General features: G+C 35.2%; 2 protein-coding genes across 2 annotated transcripts; one reads left to right on the top strand and one right to left on the bottom strand.

The window, feature by feature from the left end:
* The first annotated feature begins 2,577 nt into the window (after window positions 1-2,577).
* LOC149078964 (dynein regulatory complex protein 1-like) lies at window positions 2,578-4,449 on the top strand. The gene has a single exon (XM_089240473.1). The coding sequence runs from the start codon at window positions 2,578-2,580 to the stop codon at window positions 4,447-4,449; it is 1,872 nt and encodes a 623-aa protein (XP_089096599.1).
* An 875-nt stretch (window positions 4,450-5,324) lies between these two features.
* LOC149078963 (uncharacterized) lies at window positions 5,325-24,177 on the bottom strand. The gene is made up of 8 exons (XM_089241197.1): window positions 23,089-24,177; window positions 22,583-22,723; window positions 19,817-19,906; window positions 17,575-17,706; window positions 15,063-15,201; window positions 12,458-12,694; window positions 9,379-9,463; window positions 5,325-5,607 (listed from the first exon to the last, which is right to left on the bottom strand). The coding sequence occupies exons 1-8, from the start codon at window positions 24,079-24,081 to the stop codon at window positions 5,481-5,483; spliced, it is 1,944 nt and encodes a 647-aa protein (XP_089097323.1). The 5' UTR covers window positions 24,082-24,177; the 3' UTR covers window positions 5,325-5,480.
* Window positions 24,178-24,239: the final 62 nt, after the last annotated feature.

Here is a 24,239-nt window from a genome sequence, read left to right as displayed (position 1 = left end):
TGGCACTCTAATGATGACAACGGCATAAGAAATGATCAAACACTCATTCCAAGAAGCAAAATCAAAATTGTAAAGCTATATGATCACTCTTGGAGCTCTCTGTCACAGGGGCGTCGGAAGCATGTCAGACCTGTAGGTGCCCGACTTGAGTTTTATGCAGACACTTTTGATTTTTCTACATTAATTCTGGTGTGCTCGGGCACAGGCTGCAAAATACTGTGGGTGCTCGAGCATCCTCAGCTCCGACTCCACTGCGCTGTCATGTCACATGGGGCTGAAAATTTCAACTATTCCCCCAATTTCTTCCGCGTCACCAGAATAGCACGCATAAAAAAAATTAATTTGCATTAGTCGCTCATTACCGCTTCCAGACCCTTCCGTACTTAAGTGGATAAGCACTGTGTAATTGTGTGTAATAATAATAGTCATAGCGGGATCTCAGTTATGATGACTTTCGCAGAGAGCCGGCCGAATAGTGGTCATTCAAGTATTACGTCAGCATCGATGGGGGGGGGGGGGCGATTTCCAATTTTCTGACTTTTGATAACAAGGGGGAAGGGTTTGGATGATGCTTACGTCATCAGCCACCCTTTATAAAATTATGAAATATTCTTAATGGCATCCTGAACTGTGCTTTGTGGGCACCTTAACTAACAATCTCCCTACTGATAAGTCTCCTAGAGAGCCACTTTAATGATCTCTAAATAATTCGTGGATCCTTCAAGTGATCTAGAAATCTGTTTGGGCAGCTTAAGTACTCTCGAACTGTGCCACGCATCATTCAAGTGATCCGTAATTATGCCGCGACACTTAGGTAATCTGGGGTATGTGCCGGGGGTAACTTGAGTGATGTAGGGGGGGGGGTTCGCTTAAGTGCTCTAAAACTGTTCCAGCTGTCACTCAAGGAATTTCTAAATGTGCCACGGATCGTTAAAGTGTTGTGGAACTGTGTCGCGGGTCACTTGTGATCTGTGAATGTGAAAAAAATATCCGCAGGCGTTGATATGTCTAGAATCTTCAGATTTACTTGTGTGATCTGAAAAATGTGCCACGGGCCGCCTAAATGCTCTGGAATTGTGCCATGGGTCACCTAAGCGATCTGTAAATGTGCCGCTTAGTTCATTTTTACAAAATTATGTTTGAGGGGACATTCCACATCAGATAACCCTCCGGGCCACATTTGGTTCACGGGCCAAGGCTTTATCATTATATGGCTTAGAGGGTGGGTCACAATGAATTTCTTAAAAAGAAATTTTGAATTCTTACCTTTCGAATAGCATTGAAATTAACAGAAATTGGTTATAATAACATATAAAGGTATTTTCTTTCGAAACTTTGATTTAAAAAAATTATTTTTTGATCGGTGGGGGATTCAAAAATGGCTGAAAAATTTCTGACGTAATACTTGAACGGTCCCAGCCCCATAGTCATCGTTATCTAAAGCCATAGCCTCCTCCTCTCCTCCCTCCCCCCCACGAAGTTTTATAAAATGACTGCTTTTTATGGAATAGCATGGTTATATCTATTGACTTATCACTTTGTCTCCCCTCTCTGAAATTCATTTCTGACTGTGGTGGGGGGGGGGGGGGAGAGACACGTGTGTGGACACTGTGTGGGTTCTGACATCCGGGTCTGTGGTTATCAATTCAGCAAGTTTTCTTCATAGAATTTATACCATTTTTTATTATTTTTTTAATTCAAAATGAACTTGGTTGAATCAAATTGTATTTCCGTGAAAAGAATGACTTATGATAGGCTTCATAGAAATAGTTTCTAAAAGCAAGATCGTGGCTACGATGGGGCAGCTAGGACGAAATTAAAACTCGCTTTGTCGCACGAGAACAGTACCCATTTTGGCCCCCCCTCTGGAAAAAGAGGAAACCCAGAAGCCGGGCACCAGACAACCTCTCCCCCCCCCCACCCTAGCTGCGGCCCTGACCACGACCTCCTATATAACCTATATCTAGGTGGTCGTGTCCTGACCAGGGCAATTGCTTGAGACCAATGAACTTCAAGGAACCTTGGAAACAATAATTAGATGTAGAAAAATGAACATCCGAAATCTTCCGAGCATCCTGCAACCAATTTTACGGCCCTGCAAAAACGTTCTGTGATAAGAATTCTGTGTTTTTGGAATAAAATTATATTGAAGTATTAATTGAGCTTCCAAGAGTGCCTTGAACATGATAAAAATCTAGAAAACTCTGCTTTATAGGTCATTGCATAATGTTTCGAAATTTTCTGTCTTCTATGGTTTTCTTTCTTTGGAGGGTATTGTTAGAATATCTGCTGTTGAAGCAAAAATTAGGCAAATTAAAACTTCCTGGCTGCTTTGAATTCACCAGTTTAGACTCGGAATCGGGGGGTAGTTAAGTCAACCTTCTCGTTGCTAGCACCCTAGAATCCTATGGTGTCTAATTCCGGCAACAGTCTGCCTAGTAGCGTGACATCGTTGCACTCGTGTTTGAAGTGGACAGTTTCCCGGATTTGTAGTCCACTCATGTCCGGATCTATTTCCTTGGACAGAAAACTCGTCTGAGCTTATCAGAAAAACTTGGAAAAATCCCGAGATTTGAGATGGAGCAACACGTGAAAAATGATGATCAGCTTCAAATATCAAGCACTCGCGAAGAAATCGCAAATGTGGTGCAGGAGAGCCAGGACCGTCTCGACGAATCATATAGCATTGACAATGAGTTAGTACTGAACGTTATATCGTCGTTGGAAACTGAAGAAGCGTCGAGGAGAAATGCTCGAGAGAACGATTCAAGAAAAAGGGTTGCACTCCTTTCTCAACATTATGCCGACAACGAAAATAAATTCAACAAAATTCTCTCAGACTTTCATGCTGCTTCGAGTGCATCTGATAACCCAACGTTGCACAAAATTGTGACAAAACAACGTGAGGAGTGCTTAAACTTTCTGAAGGAAAAAGATTTGGTTATCTCAGAGCTCCGTGAACAGCTGGAAAAGAATAAGAAAGAATACCTGGATACGAGTGGACATCTGGATGAATCGGCTCGCGTGATGACAAACAGAATAAACGAGCTAGTTAACAACTTACACGGTCACTGCAAAACTGAATTGACTAATATCGAAGGATACCTAAAAAATGTGCTTGATTCCTTGCGCCGGAGTAAAATGAGCACATTTGATATTGAAGGTATCCATAAAGAAGACGACCAAATGAAATACAAGGCACTGAGGGAAAACATCTGGTCTAATCTTCAAGCTTTGCAAGGAAGAAAATTCACCTTGCTTGACGATAACTACAAAATCATATTAGAACTTAAGAACAGCGTGCGCATGCTCTCCACTCAGCTGAGAAACACCGAGTACACCCACTACATGAATGTTGACAAGTTGAGGTACGCCTTAGCTATAATGAAATTACAGTTTAGAGAGAGCAAGTTCATGGCTTGTGAAACAAAACGCAACAACATAAAGCTTTTCGATCGGAGCACGAAACTCAAAGGACGCCTGAAGAAGGTCGAAGAGGATAGCCAGAAACAGTACCTGAAAGAAGTGGGTCGCCGCAGCAAATCCCAGGAACAAATCAAACGTGCCTTGGCAGCAGCAAAGTCAATTCACAACACGCAGGTGTCGAGATTCTCAGAGATTCATACGAAAAGGACCGAAGAAGCTCTCTCCCACATAAATCATATAAGGCAGATTGACCGGTATATTTGGGAGAAAATGTTAGAAGTTCAGTGGCAACCATTGGAATACCAGTTACCGACTTGGAAACCGCAAACCAGAATATGCAAGAAAGACGAAATTTTAAAAAAATTAAGAGATTTCATGGGAAAAGATACAGAGACTTCTAGTGTCTCGAATTTCAAGGAAACGACTGAATCCACCGACAACGGTGAGATACGATTAATAAGACCATTGGACACGGAAAAGCTTCTCAATTTCTTCTGCAAAGAGTTCGAGTTTCTTATCGGTGAACAAATGCTCAAAGTGTCAAAATCGGTATTTCCAAATATCGAATCTTTCATTCTGACCAACTCGATTTTCAACGTGCTCGGAATAAAATATAAGGAAGATCTCGAATCGCTAACCGCGCATTTACTTCACGTGGCCGATGAAGACGAAAGCGGACAGCTGATCCTTTGCGCTAAAGACATTCCTAAAGGGTTCGAGGAATACGTGAAATCAAAGCAGGGCGTAAAATCCAAAGCCCCTAGGAATTGGTTATTTGAAGAAACGTTCGCCGTAGATGAGAGGGAAAACCCAGAGTTTTGGGCACCTTACTCTTCGGTATTACCGGTTGGAAGAAGAAGCATCTGGGACACTGTCCATCTGGGCATGAGGAAGATTCACTCAGCTCTGAAAGCTCAAGTGTCACTGCAGAATAAGAAAGCGTCCATGTTAAGGCAGAATCGTGAGCTGGAAAGCCTGTTGGAGCTGCAACGCATGCAAGACAATGAGAGTAGCGAATTTTGAGTTGACTCAGCTATTCAAAAATAGTCTCGCAGACTTGTTTCGAGTTTTATTTATTAAAAGCACAACTATACCCTCAAAGACAGCAAGGACAATAAAATTCAATAAAAAAGAGAAAAGTTTAACTTAGACTATCATTTTCTAGTGTCCTTTTTCATTTAAAAATGTATTTTTCAAATCAAATTGTTCAAAACAAAATATTTAGGTATTGAAAACCTATTTTCAGGAGCATCGGAAATGTTCGAAATTTGTGGGTGCTCTCCATTTTGATCTTTACGCAGGAAATTTTTATTTCTGAACCAATTCTGTGGGTGTTCAGACCTATGTCATAAATTACTGTGGGTACTTTCCGGCTCTGATGCCACTGTCGGGCTCATCATAAATTGATTATATAAGCTGTGTAGGTGGTTACATTCAATCAATTCTGGACAGCCAGTTAAGACTGAGAACCGGTTTTCATGATCATTTTTGATCATTTTGTCACACTACGGTCATTTTCTGCACGCGAGGGCTAATTAGACCGGGACCTACAATTTATTGCCGATTCCGAACGGCAGGCTTGTTTTTCATACTCATCGAGAGGTTGGTGCGCTAACCCCTCGATGTGGGACTCCCTGCGGTAGCAATTTTTGCTGCGGTCAAGTCGCCGTTTTTTGTTGTACCCCTGTGTCAGGAAAGTTTTCTGACAAGGACGAACTGGTAATCGAAAACCGAACCGGTTTTCATGGCCAGATAAAATACACACACATGCTCAAAGCTTGATCATCATATGATGTATCCACAGATATTGATCGTTTTTATTTCTCAATTATAAGTCAAGGATTTAACAATCTTTTTAAGCAAAAAGGCACTACCCACTCTAAGAAACACCCACGCAATCAATTCAAAAGTTTTTCTTTTAATATCACTCCCCTAAAATCCTGGGTTTAAAACACCCAGGCCAAAACTGTGAATAAGGGTGCACATGTGAGTTATAATAAAGAAGCTTTACATTTGCAAAAATAATAAATTTAATTATGTCTCTTCACATCATATCAGCTGTTTTTCTGTAAAAGGCTAGACCATATGTCATCAGATGGCGGCTCAGGTACAACCCATTGCTGTGGAACACAGCTACCTTCTAAACTATCTGGAGAAACTAGATGCACATCCCACATATGTCTGTAAAAAGAATTTGAATAGCAAAATTTAATGAAAGTGACAAAAAAATTACCATTATTTTTGTTTTCATGTTGAAATATTAATGTTAAATTATAAACAATTACATCACATGAATCGAATTATTAATGTGAACGATTTGCATGTACATAAATGTTTTAGCATGTAAATCTTTTTTTTAATAAAATAAGCTGCAAGAGAAATGATATCTTTCAAGTAAAATGTCATCTTCATGGCAATATGAATACACAGTGGGAAAAAATATTTTGATTTAATTATTCTTTGAATTTTCATTTCAATGTTTATTTAAAAAGGGACAGACTTATAAATTAATTTCCCTGATGAGCATAAAAATCTTGGACACTCCAGCAATAACTCAGTAATTTGTTCACTACGTCATCAATAACTTTAGCTCAACCCTTTCACTACCACATCATGAAAAAAATTGAAATAATTATCATGTAAATTTTTTGATTGGTCATTTTAGTTCCAATTAAAGCCTAAAAACAAAATAAAATTCGAAAAAACTATTTAGTGCACAACGAATTAATTTACTTGAAGGTTTTGTCAGCACTATATACGCTCACGATAAAAATAAGAAAGACCAATTCAAACTTGTTGAATAATACATAATAATGAATATTCATTTATTTTACCACAAAGAAAGCCATAATTTGTTTGTTAGGGAACTATTTTTTATTAAAGTAGTGTTTTACTGCCAGGGTTCCCAAACTATGCTCTGCCAAAGATTTCTCGATGATCCACAGGGACTACAGAATAAATGAATAATTTTTTCTAGTGTTTCAAAAATTTACATCTATTCTAAGTTATGTTGAGAGCAATCTTCTTTTTGAATCAATTAAAGCAAATGTCATTTTTAGTATGTTAAAATATATCAGGACAAACATCAAGTGTTTAGTTTTTGCACTAAACTGTTTATCCAACCGGCAGGTGAAACATTTCACACATAAGGCCCCCCACCTCCTAACCAGATCATGAACTGCCACTCTACCTCAATGAAGAAATTTTAGTAGGTGACAGAAGAAAACCTAGGCCCATGCTGGATTTGTTGTGAACAAAACATTAAGTTTGTTTTTGTGTAACGCTTGTCATGTGTAGTGCTACCATCAATTTTTCAAACTATGAGTGAAGTGTAATAGCTATTTCTTCCGAGATTGGATCCATATTTTAAGATGGCTGTGCACCATATGCCATCAGTGAATCATGATTAACGTGTACAATTTCAACCTAGCATGCCAGATTTAAAGTTTCATATGCGTTTTACCATATTTTCAACTGCTCACCAGCCTGGTATAATAACATTAACCTAGTCATTAGCATACTTTAAATTAGAAAAAATATCTGCATAATGTCAGGGCCTCAGATACGTCATTTCTAATGCAAGAAGGTGTATAGTTATTAAAATTAAAAAGTATATATTTTTTTTTAATTGGACACCCTGTGCTCATAAACCCAATTAGAAAGTTGTTGCTCTGTCTCTATCGAGGCCAACTAAAACAATTCTATATTTCTAAGTGCAATATTACTGAGATATTTGAATTCAAAAAATTGAGAAAATTAAGGAAATTAAGGAAAAACTGAATGATAAATAAATCAGGAAAAAAGAATTTTTTCATAAGTTTATGCTGGTTTTTTTTTTTTTTGCCAATTTTCTCCATTTTTTGAATTTAAATATTTCAGTGAATATTGCTCTTAGGTATCCACATTTAGAAATGTGGAATTTCTTTTGTTGGACTCAGGAGAGTGAAAATAACAACTTTATAATTGGGGTTTTGAGCACAAGATGTCTATATAAATAGTTAATTTCTTTTTTTAATAACTATATATACAACCCTTTGCAATAGGAATGATGTATCTGAGGTCCACACATAATTTGGATACTTTTTCTAACAGGAAGTATGCCTCTAGGATTGATGGTTTGCACAGTTAATTGTGGTGCCAGCTGTTAGCTATGTACCCTTTATATAGAAAGCATCATTTAAACTAAAACCTATGCCGCCACCTATCGATTAAAAATAACAAATATTGGATTGAAATTGGTGACCAGCTCTCAATTAGTGTGCTGCATTAAAAAACAATATATATGATATTACTAAATAATTTATAAGCAACAATATATAATAATGGAATCATAATGTTAGCCTTGAAATTTTAACAGTTTTTCTTTAGATATTGTAAAAATTTGCAGTCATAATTGGCTTTTATGACCTTTTTGATTACAGTTACTGGAAGCCAAGGAGTACTTGGACTTGACAAATTTCTACCAATGCTTTTTACAAAACCCAAACAACACTGTTAAAATATGGAGACAAGCATAATAAACTAACAAATATTATTTTTTATAAATCATTCAGTAATATTGTACTGCTTTTTTTATGCGGCACATTAACCAAGAACCGTTCACAAATTTCAGTAGAAGAATTATAACAGTTGTTTTTCATTTGGTAAGAAGAGGTGGTCGCAGAAATTCTAGTTTAAATGATGTTTCTTATACAGGGTACATAGAGCCCGGATTATATGCAAGTGCTTATGCATATTTCAGCCATTTTTAACATTAATGCATAAAATCAAAGAATTTTTATTATAAGTGCATATTTTTGAAGATATATTTTAAGGTCACAAAATTTTTTTTTATAATTTTTCAAATATTGTTCATAATATTTTCATAACATTGTTTTTTTCCCCGCAGGTGAAATTTATTGAATTAATACATATTTAAAAAGTATTTTATGAACATCAACCGTTTAATTGTAAGGCTATTTCTCAGAAATAGTGTCAAAATTCTTTTGAAACTGCTATTTCATTATTGAGCAGCTACAACAAACTGAAAATTAAAAAATGCCTCAATAAAAATATGTAAAAGATATTTGCATATGTGGTATATATATATATATATATATGGGAATATTTTTGTAAATGAATACATATGCAAAATAGAAAAGATGCATTTTAAAAACACATCTGCTTGTTCTGCATGGTGATTTTTTTAATTCATATTTTCTCATTTTTATACATATTTCGGAATTTCTGACTTTTTCAAGATTTCTAATGCATATTCTGGGGCTTTTAATGCATATTTACGTGCACATTTAAGTGCACATTTTAAGTGCACATTTTGGTATTAAAGTGCACATTCTGTATTTTAGGTGCTTATTTTTGCATCTACATGTGCATATTTTTGCATTTTAAGTGCATATTTTTGCATTTTTAAGTGCATATTTTGCCACTTTTTAGTGTATATAATCTGGGCTCCAGCTATCAGCATGCACCACATTTCACTTGTGAACCATTGATTCTACAGGTGTACTTCCAGGAAAAGTATCCAAATAACATGTAGAACTCAGATAAATGGGAAGTTATCCCCCTTTATCCTGTCTTTACCAAACTTTTCTCTATTTTTTGAATTCAGATATCTCAGTGAATATTGCACTATTAGTGAATGCACAGTTGGCTAGCACAGTTCACAGAAACATTCTCAAGCAAAACTACTTTATCCTGATGAAGGATTACAAGTGCTACTCAAGAATTTCGAGAAACAAAATAAAAATCATGTTTACAAACTAAGTTTTATAAAAAAAAAAAAATTTTTATAAAGGAACTTCGTCAAACTTTTATAGAATAATCCCCACCTAAAACACACGACTGAATTAGACAATTTTACAACAGATTACTTTATGAACATCAACATTTTGCCAGAACAATGATTTCTGTAGTTCGTAACTTTAAAAACTGAGACATTTAGCCAGTGCATACCTGATTTTAACTAAGTTTTCTATGCTTGTATTGGCAATATTGTAGTTTTGCCAGAAGTAATACAATGGGCTGTTCACAGGAGGATCTAATAAAGAAAAAAATATATTTCAGATATTTTAGGAAATTCACCATTTATCTTTCTGAATAAAAAATATGCACATATTCTTGGTATCTGAATTTGTATACACAGTGAAACTTCTATATAAAAATATAATCGTGAATAAAAACTACTATTACTTTTGATCCAATAGATTTCCTATAGGGATGATGTAGATTAATTAGATTCCATCTATAGCACTAAATTTTTTATAATGACGATTTTTTCTAGTCTCTTGAAAAGCATCACGTAGAGATTTTATCGTATGATCATATATGCTGTATCTGTAATACAATAAAACTTTTCTTTTGCTGACACTGGCAGGACAAAAAATTTGTCCATAAAAGGGGGGCGACCGTTAATGAGGGGTGTGAAATGTACACTTTATTATACAAGGGAAATTATTATTTGGCCTTAAAAGAGGGGTAACGTCATCTGACTGGTTATCTATTATGAGAGGTTCTACTGTATGTTGTATGATATGCTTGAGTTCAAATAACCCCTTTATCCCTGAATCAAAAGTATTTTTAAAAAAGAAATTGATTAATTTTGTGTTTATTATATGAAAAATGCTCCTTAAAAAGAAAACTTTATTTTTTTAATTAATTAATTAGGGTCAATATCTTTACTAGGATCATTCGAGTTAGGTTGGTACACATTATGTATGCCTTAGGTTTCTACTTGAAAAAAAGAATCATTTTAAAAACCATTTAAAACTATCCAAAACCATTAAAGCTGAGGGTCCTGGGGGAAAGAAGATAAGCACAAAATTAATCATATGAATATTGATCATATTTGTCACCCCATGGTCATTTTCTGCAAAGGAGAGCTAATTAGACCAGGATGACACAATTTATTGCCTATTCCAAAAACAGCAGCCTTTTTCTATACTCATCGAGAGGTTGGTGCGCTAACCCCTTGACATGGGACTCTCAACAGTAGCAATCTTTTTCTGTGGTCATGTCGCCGTTTCTGTTGTACCCGTGTGTCAGGAAAGTTTCCGACAAGGACAAACCGGGTATCAAACTCATGACAAATCTAAACATCCTTTGGTACTTTAGGCGATTATCTTATTGACCTGGTCTACCATGCCCTCATATGAACATAAAATAATAATAATTAATTTCTAAAAATATTCTATATGCATGCCTAAAAAAAAGATCAATGTTAAATTTGTTTCTATGCGTGAATAAAATCTTTTTCTACAAATTTTGCACAGTTTATGTAACTCATTCAGTATGAATTAGATGACATAATTTCAGCATTCTAAATTATCTGCCCTACCAAAACAAAGAAGGTGCATGTACAGGGTGATATGAAAACAACTTAGCCGACGTACGAACCCCTAGTGCCCGCAAAAATTAACGAATATGGATGAAATTCGGGATATAGGTATTTCAGAATATGTGCTTGAGGATGTGATAAAAACGAAACCCTAGCTCTTGCATTATGGGCACAATGAAAAATTTTCAAAAAATTTAAATGGCAACCACAATTTTTATGCATTGCAAAAATAATCAGGATGTCAAAAAACATAAATGGCATTTGAACAGTATCTGTAGCTCCATAAATGTGGGCGCAGGATGCAGACAAAGAAAGATCTTGCAATGGGTTAATGCGCTAGACGTTCAGTCAGGGAATTTCTTCAAATCTGCGGAAGTCCATGGCTGAGCGACTAACACACCAACCCCTTGGTGAGATCCTTTTTGGTCTGCATCCTGCACCCACATTAATGGTGCTACAGGTACCGTAGTGTCCAAACCTTTACACTTCACTTATTTGTCACTCGCTGACCCTTGCTCTCTTGGTGACTTTTGGTCATTCACATGTTTGCACACACTATTGGTCATTCACACGCTTACACACTATTGGTTATTCACATGCTTACACACTATTGGTCATTCGCATGCTTGCACACTATTGGTCATTCACATGCTTGCACACTATTGGTCATTCACATGCTTGCACACTCTCACCAGCATGCAAATTCTTTTGGTCACTCACTGACCTAGTCCCTAGCTCTCTGTGCAGAGGCTGATTTATGGTGGAATATAACAATATTGCCACCCTTCACCAATCCTACTAATTTTCTTTGCCACATATTCCTCAAATTTGTCACTCTGGGCTATAGCCCGCTTAACAGCCCTCAGTGGTAGGACAGCAAGTCCACGCTTATGCTCAGAGGCACCAGTCACTTGCAGATGCCATACAGCAACATCTAATCAGTAAGGTTGAGGCTGAAGCTGTAAACGATCCGCGAACTCTCAGACATTGTCAGCAGCTAAAGAAACATTGTTCTAGTGAGTCACCTAGTCAACAAGTAGTTCCCACATCACACTTTCGTGTCTCCTAATGTATCAATCTTGTAATGTAAGTCGATCGCCCGAACAACAGTTCATTATTGCTTGGCAAGTTTGAATTTAATTATTCTAGGACATTACTCTTGATGAAATTGGGGCACACTTAATAGAGAAATGTAAAACATTATTTATTTCAAAGCAATGACAACTATGTGAAAATTACCTCAGTATCAATCAAACATATTCAGATTTGTTTTATCAGTGTTCTTTTATCGATGTGCAATGGCAGATGCAGATTAATAGTTTTGCTGCCCTTCTGCCATTCTATTCAAAGTTTCTTGACCACTCATTCCTCAAATTTAATGCACTGGGACCCCCCCCCCCCCAAAGCTTGTGTACTCCTCTAGTCACTCACATGCTTGCATAATATTTAAGTCACTAACATGCTCTAAATCAACCATCTGGTTGTTCACATGATCACACATTCTGTAGGTCACTCTTTTGGATGCTCGCATTCTTGCACATGCTCTACATTGTTTTTTTTTTGTCACTCCCTGGTCTAGCCTAAATTGAATTTTAGAAAACCATTTCGTCTCTGAAATGACAAAATTTCATTACAGAGTCCTATTACATTCATTGGTGAGCATTAGCATTTATTCTTAATCAAATATTATACTTGTACCTGAATTTCCAAACAGACAAGACAGGATCTTCTTGTGTTTCTTGTTTTGAATTTCTTCCAGTTTCTTCATTCTCCAACTAGCCTCTTCTTCTCTCTGACCTTCTTGCTCAGTTTCTAACATCACTTTCAAGGCTCTCTCTTCAGCTTCATAGTCAACCAATTGCTTCTGTATGACATCTTTCATGTTTGAAATTTTTATTTCAAAATTTCTGTCATGTTTTGGTAGAATGAACATCCCTGAAGATGTAATACATTAAAATCCTAATTATTATAGTTTTACTTGAAACCAACACCTAAATAACAACAAAAAAATATGGCATTGCAGGGCGATAGTTGAGACTTCTGTTGGGGGGATCAAACATGATTTGGTCACCCCAACCTCCGCTATAAAATTTAATGAGTTTATAATGGTACTTTTTTGCTTTTTTCCTAAAATTTTCCACCCCCTAAACACCAGGGGCAGTGTGTGCCACCTCTACCCCCCCCCCCCTCCTCCCTGTAAAAAAATTTATGCAATTTATGAATATTTTTTTCTTGGATTACTCAATGCAAATTGATAGATATTTATTTTGGAATAATTTATAATTGAGGTTCAAGTGAAAATTTACAAAGGGTTTTTATAACTTTTTTATGACTTGCACACATGCTTGACTAAAACACAATACTGTTTAGGAATTCTCACTAATTCATACAGCTCTTACAGTATAATCCTGAATTTTAAAATAGCAAATTATATCTTCCTCAAAAGATACTTCATTAAAAAAGTGGATTGCTTAGAATCTCTCCTTACTTTTAGTTTCAGTTCACTTGTAGAATTTGATTGTGACATTTATTATCTGAAAAAATTTACAGAATTTTAAGCAATGTTTTATCGGAAACCAGTAAATATTACAGTAAAACCTCTCCTTTGCAGACACTCATGGGACAAAAAAAACTGTCCTTAAAAGAGAGGTGACAACATCATAGGGGGTTCCTGTTGAAAATGTAAAATACAGTATTAACAATAACTAAATTGGTTCTTTGTTAACAAATGAACAAAATTCTGACAATATACGATGAATTTAAAGTTTCATGAAAGTACATAATTATTAAACAATTAAAATTACAAAAGAAATATAATACAAAGTTCATATACTGAATTTACATATTTTGCAAAAACTAATCAATCAACGCTTGGTGAATTTTGCTGAGTATTTGAACTCCTTCAATCATTGACTGCTGGCCAACTGTTGACCACTTCTGGTATATATCATTGGCTGAATATTTTTCAACCACTTTTAGGGTTTTTTTTACTCTACGCACGCTTCATTGACATCAGCAGATTCCTCTTAAATACAATTTTGTGAAGCACACAAAAACAATCCAACCAACCTATAGAAGCTTAAAGTTGATGAGTCTGAGTTCTTCTGCAGCTCCAAGCTTTTTCCTGTAGAATAGGGTAATACAGGGTTCTTGTAGAATAGATAGCTTCTTGCTAAAACAACCCAATCATACACAACTGTGTTCATGGCAAGTCCTTCTGTCTTCAGAAATTTATTTTTTATAGCTTGATTTTAGTTTTTCCAGCAATTTTTCTCTTCAACATTCCTTCTGCTTCAAAATGGAACAATTTGGTATCCTCCTGACATTGAATTTTAATTTGCAAAGAGCATGAACTTCCATTTTACATTTTCAACTGCATTCAATGACAATTTTTTTCTCTTCGGAATCTTTCCTCTTAGTAATAGAGTGATTACTAGAGCTGGCCATTTAAACAGCATGAAATCAAGAAGCATATAGGAGTACAACCAGAAAATCATTGACATCAGGTTGCCTAACATAATGGATTTCAAGCTAAACTTTCATTGAAAGGTAGCGAAAGAGTGAATCAAATATTAGAACTTGTGCTGTCATTTTCTGACCATAAAAAAGGAGTGACTGTTAAGAGGGGTTTTACTGTATTATTATTTAAAGGTATTTGTAAATTTGAATGCAGGCTGGGCAAAAAGTCCGTAGAAACTTTGAAAATGAATAAGAACAGGAAAAATAACCAAAATAAAAAACAGTTTGCAGGGTTAACATTGCTAGGTCATGGGAATTTTTTTTAAATAGGGAAAAATTCAAAAACAGCCGATAGGTGGCACTGGTACGAGCAAATTTGGTGAAAATATGCAAATGAGACGGTTATAAGAACTTGCGCTCCTAATCCACAACCAGTTCACCATTGTAAACTGTGTATGTGCACCTGCTGCACTCAGCCATTGCTGGATTTGTAACTTGCCTGCAATGTGTTATCCCCATGGTGGCAGTCATGTGGAACACATACTGCTGTAATAAATGATTTGGAGGCATTCTGTTTGTTATTTGCGTATCTTTTCATTGACTTGTGTACGTCAGTGCCCCCTATCGGCTGTTTTTTGAGTTATATTTTTTTTTCTGATTCACTTAAAATTTTTCTCAATTGCCTTAGAAGCTTCAATTGACCTAATTAAAGACTTTTCCTCTTTTTCTATATTTTTTGTAATGAAGGTAAACTTTTAAGTGCTCAAACATCGATTCCAATAATTATTTGGAAATAAATGTACATATTATTTTGAATTTTCATGTTTTGAGACTAAATGTATACCTTTTTTGACAGCATTTTCTCTCCTAGCTTGTCTAAGCTTTTCAAATATCTTGAGCTTTTCTACAGTGCGCTTTGCTTCATATATTTTTCTCCTAACTTCTGAAAGAATACTGTCAGCCTCTTTTTTCATTTCTCCTTCCTATACAAAGATCATATACATAAAATTAAGAGAACCTTTGTTAAAAACTACATAAATATGGATGGAACTGATTTCGTTTTTATTCCATAAAACACCAAGTTTTATGCATGTGAAATATGACTTTAAATTATAAAAAAAAAAGGTCAAACCTATTTTTTTAGAAGCATTGCAACTTCATACACAATTATATTTGCTTTCTACATAAATTATTCATTCTAGGGCCAAACATGAATAAAAAGAGAGAATGAAATCAATGCAAATTATTTTATCTGATACAAAAGTGTTTATGAATATCAACAAACATCTAAGGTTTGATTCTTTTTTATTCACATATCTAGTTAAACTTGACATTACAGAATATTTTTAAATTGCTTTGGGGATAAAATTCTGAAATGGGATAGTCAGATTGTGTCCCCCCCACAACTGCAATTTGTGCACATATGAAGTACAACAGAATTTCCCAAATGTATTTACTCAATAGCCTCAGTTTTAACAAAAAGAAATTCTCAGCATCCTCTTCATAAGCAAACCCATAGAATCCTATTTGAACATACGTCTTTTACTATTACTACTAAATCACATGCGCATCTTGTGACATTCTCTGAAGAATTTCTAATGAAGAAAGTTTTGAATGGAAGATCAGCTTTAGGTCCGAGCCTCAGTAATTGAACATCAGTAAGTATTTGAAAACCACCAGCACAGAATAGAACCAGGGACATCACGATGAGAGCTCATCATGATGCTTACATGACTGCACAGCCAGTGCTGTCTTAACGCATGGGCCTACCCAGGCATGGCCCGGGGGCCTCACGAGAAGAGGGGCCTCACAAAAATGAGATACGGTTGAAATTTTCTAGGATTTACCAGGTAGGGCCTCCAAAAAACCACTTGGCCCGGGGGCCCATAACACTCTTAAGACTACCCTGCCCACAGCATCAATGCATCTTCTAAGACAAGTACACACTTATACTTAGAACACTTTCCACGCATGAACCAATTCATTAGAAATTTCTCTGAAAAACGTTTCTGAGATGCATGTGTGGTTTAACAATAAAATAATGCCTCAGCTAATGAACACCCTGGCTTACGAATTTTTTAGTTAGCAAAGATTTTTTTCACCATTTTTTTGCCTTAAAAAATGAATACAGATTTAGCTGACATACATTTTAGTCTATATGGATGCATGTGCTAACATAAAACAGCCCTATCATGAGCTGAATTTATGTGCTAATCAAAATAAATCCAATGAGTAACTGTCACTGGAGCTTGATTAATTTATTTCAGCCACAGAATTGCCTTCTGCATACACCTCTTTCTTTTTCTGAAAGATTTTGAACCATTTCATGTGAAATGAATAATTAGGCTAAGAGAAGATGCATTTGAAAAATATATTTTAAAAAAGCCTGACTTGAATGATTTCCGTGGATATGGTACGACTCTTAACTCCTTCTACGCCAGGCAAGCCGGAGCTGTAACTGCCCAGGATGCGAGATTAGCTCGCTGAAAATATCTGAACTGTAGAAATTTTTTTTTCATAATGATTTTAATGCAGGGTAATATGGTAAGCAGTATGGGGGAATAGAGGTAATTGAACATTACATGGCAAAGTATTTCAATTACATATGTCAATTACATAATGCAGTATAATCTTATACTGCAAATGAGCTAAGTGCTTTGCCACAAAATGTTGAATGCTAAAAAATCTACAAAATGTGAAAACCTTATCTCACATGACCAAATGGAAGACATAATGTTCATGTTATGCAACCACAACAATGCTGATTTGCTTTATTGTAATTTTATTCTCAGGTTTGCACCTACGTTCATGGTATTAATGTTCAAGTTCACAAAGATGTACGCATGTACATCCCTGGTATAGAGGAGGTTAATACCGCACTAAATAATGTGGACATTCTAGAAACTTATCTCTTCCATCTACATGTCTATGTGAGAGAGAAATGAGTTAAGTGCACCACATATATAGCACACCACCTCATACACTTTTTTCACTATGGCTCTGTATAGCATTCATAGTGTGAAATAAATACATGTTCAGCTTCTCAACTTCCTTTAAATTTCACCTTCATCCCATTGTGAAGTCTTTTAACCACTGCCTTCTGTTAGTTTTTGTATTTTTTTACAGAGCTTCTCAGTGTTTTTATGAAACTTATTTTCAAATTTTAAGCTGTTTCTGGAACCAATTAAATAATTTTCCTTACAGACCTGTGGAAAATTGTGTTTCGGCTAATGAATATGAATCTGGAATAAATTATCTTTGTTAGCTGAGGTATCACTGTATTAGTATTGCATAAACCATAGATCATAAGAGACAATAATTAAAAATTTAGTAAATTAAACTGAAACGGTACATACTCGTTTAGCTTGTTCATTTTTCTCTTTCAGACCATCGTACCACCTGTCAACTTCTCTGTGCTTTTCTGCCCTGTTCTGCTCTTCTTGTTTCTTAGCCAGAGCTTGATTCAATTTCTGTTGTCTTTTTCTTTCCTGAAATGAATTATTGTCATCAATTTAATCACCAAGACCCTCATAAACTTGTAGAGCCACTCATAAAAAGAGTATCTCAATTTGAATTCTGATTTAAATCAAGATTTTTTTTTAAAAATCACTGTTTTAAATATGATACTTTTGATTTTCAAACAATTTTGAATAACATGCTTTTTTTCAACTTGTGTGATGCAATAGAAATAAATATATGGTAAGGTGTGTATTTTAATTATTCACACAATAATTAATATTTAAAAAAATGTAATGAAAGGTTTGTATTGGTTTTTTTTTCACAATCATGTTGGTGGAATTAATTCAGGTATTCTCAGAAAATTAAGATTTTAGAGAAAGAGGTTTCTAGAGTCCTGCCAAGAATTTTCTTCCCCATGGAGAGAGTAAAGTTCTTAAAGAGGGTGTCAACTGTATAAACAAGATTTTTATATATATATGGAATGGAATCATGGCCCCAGCATTTTGGAGCAGGGCCCCTGGGCTTGGATCTTTAGCGAGGTCCAAACTTTTCACGGGCGCTTCTATAGTGAATTTATAGCATGAAAAAACAAAAAAATGATAGTAATTGTCCTGGGCCCCAGGGCTGGAGCCATGTCAGCCCCACCTTTATGGGGGGCATACCAACTTCCTCAATTTATTATGTATTGCCTACTTCCTCAAAACATCTAGTGCATTCCATTATACTAGACATTTTGAGGAAGTAGGCAATAAATACACTATCTATAAGAATAATGGTCGTAGTTGAGAAACTAGTTTGCTTGTTTCTAGGAATTTTTCTTTCCAAAAGTATAATAATAAAAACTTCACAACTCTAGTTCTTACCCTCCATGATTTTTCAATTATGCTACAGTGTAGAGAAATTTTTTCACAGCTTGTGACAAACGTTTTTCTACATTCAAAGTGTAGTTGTTTTTCAAGGAAGACTTTATGGTATCACAACAATATGTTATAAAGATATTACTCCAGAATATTTAAATATTTAATTTGGTTAAATTAATAATCAATAATATTAGTTGCATATACGACCGTGCTTTTGATTTTTTTTATTGAGTAAAAATTTCATTACTGTTTTTAACATAGAATGATAATCATAGATGTCATCGGTATGCTAAATGGAAGGATTTTTAGTAGTTTAACATGATAATGGAATTTTTTTCAAAGCAAGAACTTTAGAGCCTAATATTGTCTAAAAGTTAAAATGAAAACTATGACTGTTATAAAACTGTTTGATACCTCTAATAAGCTAATATTTCAAACGTTGAATTAAAAATTAGTAAATTTTGGATTCAAATTTTTAAAAAAATCCAATCTGAATCAAAAAAAATCAAATTAATTTTTTTTTATTTAAGTAAAAAAAATCAAATTTGTTTTTTTTTTTAATCAATTTTTATCAACTCTGCTGATAAACTTATAATGCACAAAATAAAATTTGAAGAAATTTATTTAGTAAATGTGAATAAATTGTATTATGCATCAAATCCTGTGATCAAATATGGTCAGATGGTAAAATGTCACAAGTCACTTTTCCCAAAAAATTGAGTTGTTTGCATTCTGGAGTCTCATTCATCAAAATTAGGGAAGGTCACAAAATTTCGTCCATCTCTTTTAGTTTATGATGAACCAACGGAGGCAGGGCATGGTAGCGCAGGTCAATAAGATACTCGCCCAAAGTACCAAAGGATGTTTAGAGGTGTTGCGAGTTCGATACCTGGTTTGTCCTTGTCAGAAAACTTTCCTGACACAGGGATACAATAAAAACAGTGACGTGACCACAGAAAAAATTGCTATTGCAGGTTAGCGCACCAACCTCTCAGTGAGTATAAAAAAACAAGCCTGCCATTTGGAATCAGCAATAAATTGTAGGTTGGCCCTTGTGTGCAGAAAATGATCGTGGTGCGACAAAAATGATCAAATGAATGACCAACGGAGGCAAATCACAATAAGTCAAAAAGCCACAGTATCACATTTTTACAAAATATCATTTACAAATTTTCCCTAGTGAAATTTCCAAAAAGTTACTTGTTACATTTTGCCATCTGAGTACAGAAATATAAGTATTGGTTTGATTGCAGGAGAAAGAAAAATTCACAGTACTGACCCTTCTCTTCATTATTCTCTGAAGTTTCACCATGACAAACTGTATTTGTTCAGGATCTGATAACTTCTCGCAAATCTCACATAATTGATCCTGAGATGAAAAAAAACCAAACTATATTATTTTGTTTCATGCTGGAGATTTTCAGGTGTGCTGTTTGTGTAATATTGAAAAGAATATTTAACATTCTCGTGATATTTCAAAGTTAAAGGCAAACCAATGTTAATCAATGAAATATCATCAGTTATTTCGCAGCATGTCTTCCTTCAATCATTTGAACAGTCAATCATGAAATAGAAATTTTTATATACATGGTGGGTGGGAAGTACTGAACACCTTTTAAAAATTAATTAAAAACGAAGCAATTGGCATAGAAAGGTGAACTTTGCACTTAAATACTTATCATGGCCTAGAGATTTTCAGTTTTGTTTTTTTATGAATAAAAAAATAGTTCAAAATTTCACTCACAGATGGCGTTTTATTGTTTAAAAATGTCAGAATGTTGCACATAAAATGTGACACAAACAGTGCATAGTTAATATTTCGAACAATTTGTGTTGCTTAAAACTACTGCATTTGAATATGAGCATCCTTTGTAGTTTTTTTACACCTAAATGATACTCAATTTCAACCTATGTATCTGCTAACATTGATTGTGTGATCACTTCCTGATTCTGGTCTTCAGTTCTTTGATGGTGGTTACACATACAATTTGTTGTCAACATATCTCCCTTAAGAAGAAATCAATGATAGTAAATCTGGAAGCCGAGGTCGATATAATGTTGAATTTTTCATGATACAGCGCTATCTGCAAGTAAAACATCTTTTTTTTTTAATTTATCCAAAAAACTTTAGGCCATAATAAGGTATAGTTGGCCCCTTTCTCTGTCAATTGGGTTTTCTTATTAATTTTTAAAATGTGTCCAAGACTTCTCACCTATCCTGAGTATTCATATGGACATGATGTCTCATATTACGACAGTATACTCTGATGCTGGGTATACCCAAATGCACAGACATAAAGTTGCAACCAAACCTCCATATTTGGAAAAATCTTGATAATATTCAACAGTGTCTTAGAACATTGAGCTGGTGAGCAACCTTTTCCCAATATTTTCAATTTGTCCAGTGTTATATTTTTGCCCGTGATCAATCAATTTTAAGTAAAGTGTGGGAGAGAATCAAACTTTTGAAAAAAGCTAGAAAATGCAGAACACCAGTACCAATGTTATAGATTCACCAGTGTGGGAATCACCAGTGTAGTCACCACACTGGTGAATCTATAACATTGGTACTGGTGTTCTGCATTTTCTAGCTTTTTTCAAAAGTTTGATTCTCTCCCACACTTTACTTAAAATTGATTGATCACGGGCAAAAATATAACACTGGACAACTTCTAAAACACAAAGATTAACTATAAGGCACAACAAAATGAAATGGAGGAAGAAAAATTCTTTTGATCAAAGCTGGTTTTCAGTATTGCACCAATGCTGAGATGACTGGTTCAAATTCATACAGAGAGTTTAAAACTAATCCACTTTTACTTATTTCCTAATTTTTCATATTCATAAAGCAGTAATATATATCTTGAGCACTTTGATTAATATTTTCCTTCAAAAAAAATTTAATAAAGCAATATATATGCATATAGCAACAAATAATCTAGACACTGGTGAATCTATAACATTGGTACTGGTGTTCTGCATTTTCTAGCTTTTTTCAAAAGTTTGATTCTCTCCCACACTTTACTTAAAATTGATTGATCACGGGCAAAAATATAACACTGGACAACTTCTAAAACACAAAGATTAACTATAAGGCACAACAAAATGAAATGGAGGAAGAAAAATTCTTTTGATCAAAGCTGGTTTTCAGACCAATCACGTTCATTGAGATACACAGATGCCATCATTGCTTCCCAGAAGTCTACTACTACTACTAAAACACACATGCACCTCGTTCATATTCCTCTGCAGAACCTCTAACGAATTGGTACATGTTGGAACGTGCATGTACATGTGGTGAAACCTGACGTGAAGTTTGTTTCTGTGTAGTGCTTGTTATATGTAGTGCTCCATCTGCCACCAGCTTTTCTAACTATGAGTGAAGTGTAATGATTGATTATTCTATCATTGTAGGCCTGTTGCTCTCTATGGCGAGACTTTTTAATGGGGAGATTGGCTCACATTTGCACCTCAAAGTTGAGAACCACAAGAAACCAACTTCAGCCGACCACCACTGTCGTGACAGTGGGGTTCAAACTCGGATACTCACGATGCGAGTCCGTCACTACGACCACTCAACCACAGCAGTGGATACTTCCCAGAAGTCTGAAATTAACAGTGGACAGAAAAAATAAGTAGTACAAATAAGAAATAAAAAGGTTGAAGTATTAGAAAAAGTCTGAACAGAATTTGTGCAAAGAAAATAATCAAAAATCTCCAGATGGAAAGTTCCCCCCCCCCCTCGCCCCCAGCTGAAGTGTCTGGATTACGGGTGTCCAGAGATTTGGGAGATCCTACCATAGATGCTACTTGCAACCGATCATGTCAAAATGTTATATGATTTCCTGATGTGATTCATTCAACAAATACTGTAATTTTTGATTGAATAATAATTTTTTTTGTATAATCTTGGCAAAAAAATTATTGCATTCATAAAAATAGCATCATACAATCATACAAATAATGATTTTCATCTAAGACTATAAAAGAAAATTACAATCCATTAATAATCACAATTTATCATATAGTAAGGTTTTTTTCGTACTTGCAGTGTAACAATATGTTTAACTTTGGTTTTCCAAGTTTTCTCGTTGGTATCAATACAGGTCTCCAACTCTTCTTTACAGTGTGAAAGCTGGTTCAAAACATCAAAAGCAGCTGCAAGAGAAGCACGGAATTCTGCAACCTATTACAAAAAAAAATGGATGAACTTTGTTAGGTTATATTACATTCAAACAATGTACGGTTGCTATTTTATTGTTTAAGGAAACAATAAAATAGCCGATAATTTCACTACAGTCATAGCTTATTTTTATGAACTTGAACAGACTTGAAGAGCTAGTCCATAAAATTGAAAGTTGGTAAATGGTAAAATTGCTCAAAAAAACGACATATTGGTCAGGCTTAGAAGACTGGTTCATTAAAATATGTCAGTTTGTAAAGCCAAGTGCAAACTGTAGGCTTAAAATCAATTGATCACATTGGACAAAAAAAACCCTATATCTACTAGCTAATCTAGTTTTTAGCATGATCACAATATGTACTGCTTACTGTGATTTTTGATTCATGTTTTGCTTCTCCTTTATCAACATATTTTTGTAAAAGTCTGTGTAAGCGACTTTCTTCCAAATTTAAAGGAACATCAGTAATAGGAGTAGATGCACCACTTGGAACCAATGAAAACGAACAAATATCATTATCGGGCTGAGAGTTCATCAAAGGCATGTGTGATAGACCAGCATTTTTAGGTTGCATGTCGTTAGAGGGTTGGGTTTGCAACAACGTCATAGGAAAAGGTGGTGGAGGAAAGTTCATCAAGGGTTGAGGTTGATGAAAATTAGATGTAAATTTATTCTCTATAGGTATTCCACCAGCATTTCTTGAATTTGATACAGTCTGTAGCATGTTAGAAGTCTGGTTTTGAAAAGTTGGATGTTGCGCTTGTGGTATTGTAGAGACACGTTGAGAAATTTTGTTGTTACTTCTTATCAGATCACCCGTCATTAAACTTTGATTTCGAGTTTGTTCGCTCCTTACTGCCATAGAGGGATATTGGGTGGAGTCTTGTCCCCCGGAGTTAAAAGATGAGTAGTTAGCAATCAGATTTTGAGCAGTATATGGTTGATTATGAGGCGCAACGGCAGCACTTGCAGAAACTCCTGGCTGAATACTTGCACAAGGCGCTTGGCTAGAATAAAAATTGTACTGTTCCAAGCTGGAGCTTTGCGACTGAGGAGGTGGGCAAAAGTTTGAGTTACTATTAAATATAGGTGGCGGCGGAACATTGAAAAACCGGGGAGGTGGTGGTGGTTGTAGCCCAGTGTAAGTTGGAATATTGGGCATCACCGGAGGTCGAGGAAATGAACTATTATCGTTGAAGTTCGTTGAGGACGCTTGTCCACCATCACGAAACGGTCGGATCATGGAAATATTGAGGTTCGAGTTCACTTGATTGTTAATTGGGTAATGAGATGAGAATCTCTGATCATTCATGGCATCACAATTTCCCGTTAATGAGTTAATATTGGAATGAAACCGAGCCATGGTCACATACACACAAACTGATCATCTATTCACGTGGATTATAATCAGAAGCAACTTTGTAAACAGTAAACAAACCATAGCCTGACTTGACTAGACTTAAATAACTTCCTTTGTGACAGTAGTAGCCAAAATGCTTGCAGAGCCTCTTCAAGCGCTTT

Source organism: Pholcus phalangioides, unplaced genomic scaffold (assembly GCF_987345545.1).
Source record: "Pholcus phalangioides strain wild (caught in Gottingen) unplaced genomic scaffold, Ppha-v1.0 ptg000013l_1, whole genome shotgun sequence".
NCBI lineage: Eukaryota > Metazoa > Arthropoda > Arachnida > Araneae > Pholcidae > Pholcus > Pholcus phalangioides.
This window is presented reverse-complemented; position numbering and strand designations above follow the sequence as displayed.

Coding starts and splice junctions, on each gene's coding strand:
- LOC149078963 (XM_089241197.1), bottom strand. CDS start 24,081: ATGGCTCGGTTTCATTCCAATATTAACTCATTAACGGGAAATTGTGAT. Junction 9,464..12,457: donor TTGTCTGTTTGGAAATTCAG/GTACAAGTATAA, acceptor TTTCTTTATTAG/ATCCTCCTGTGAACAGCCCA. Junction 5,608..9,378: donor GAAAACTTAGTTAAAATCAG/GTATGCACTGGC, acceptor TTCTTTTTACAG/ACATATGTGGGATGTGCATC.
- LOC149078964 (XM_089240473.1), top strand. CDS start 2,578: ATGGAGCAACACGTGAAAAATGATGATCAGCTTCAAATATCAAGCACT.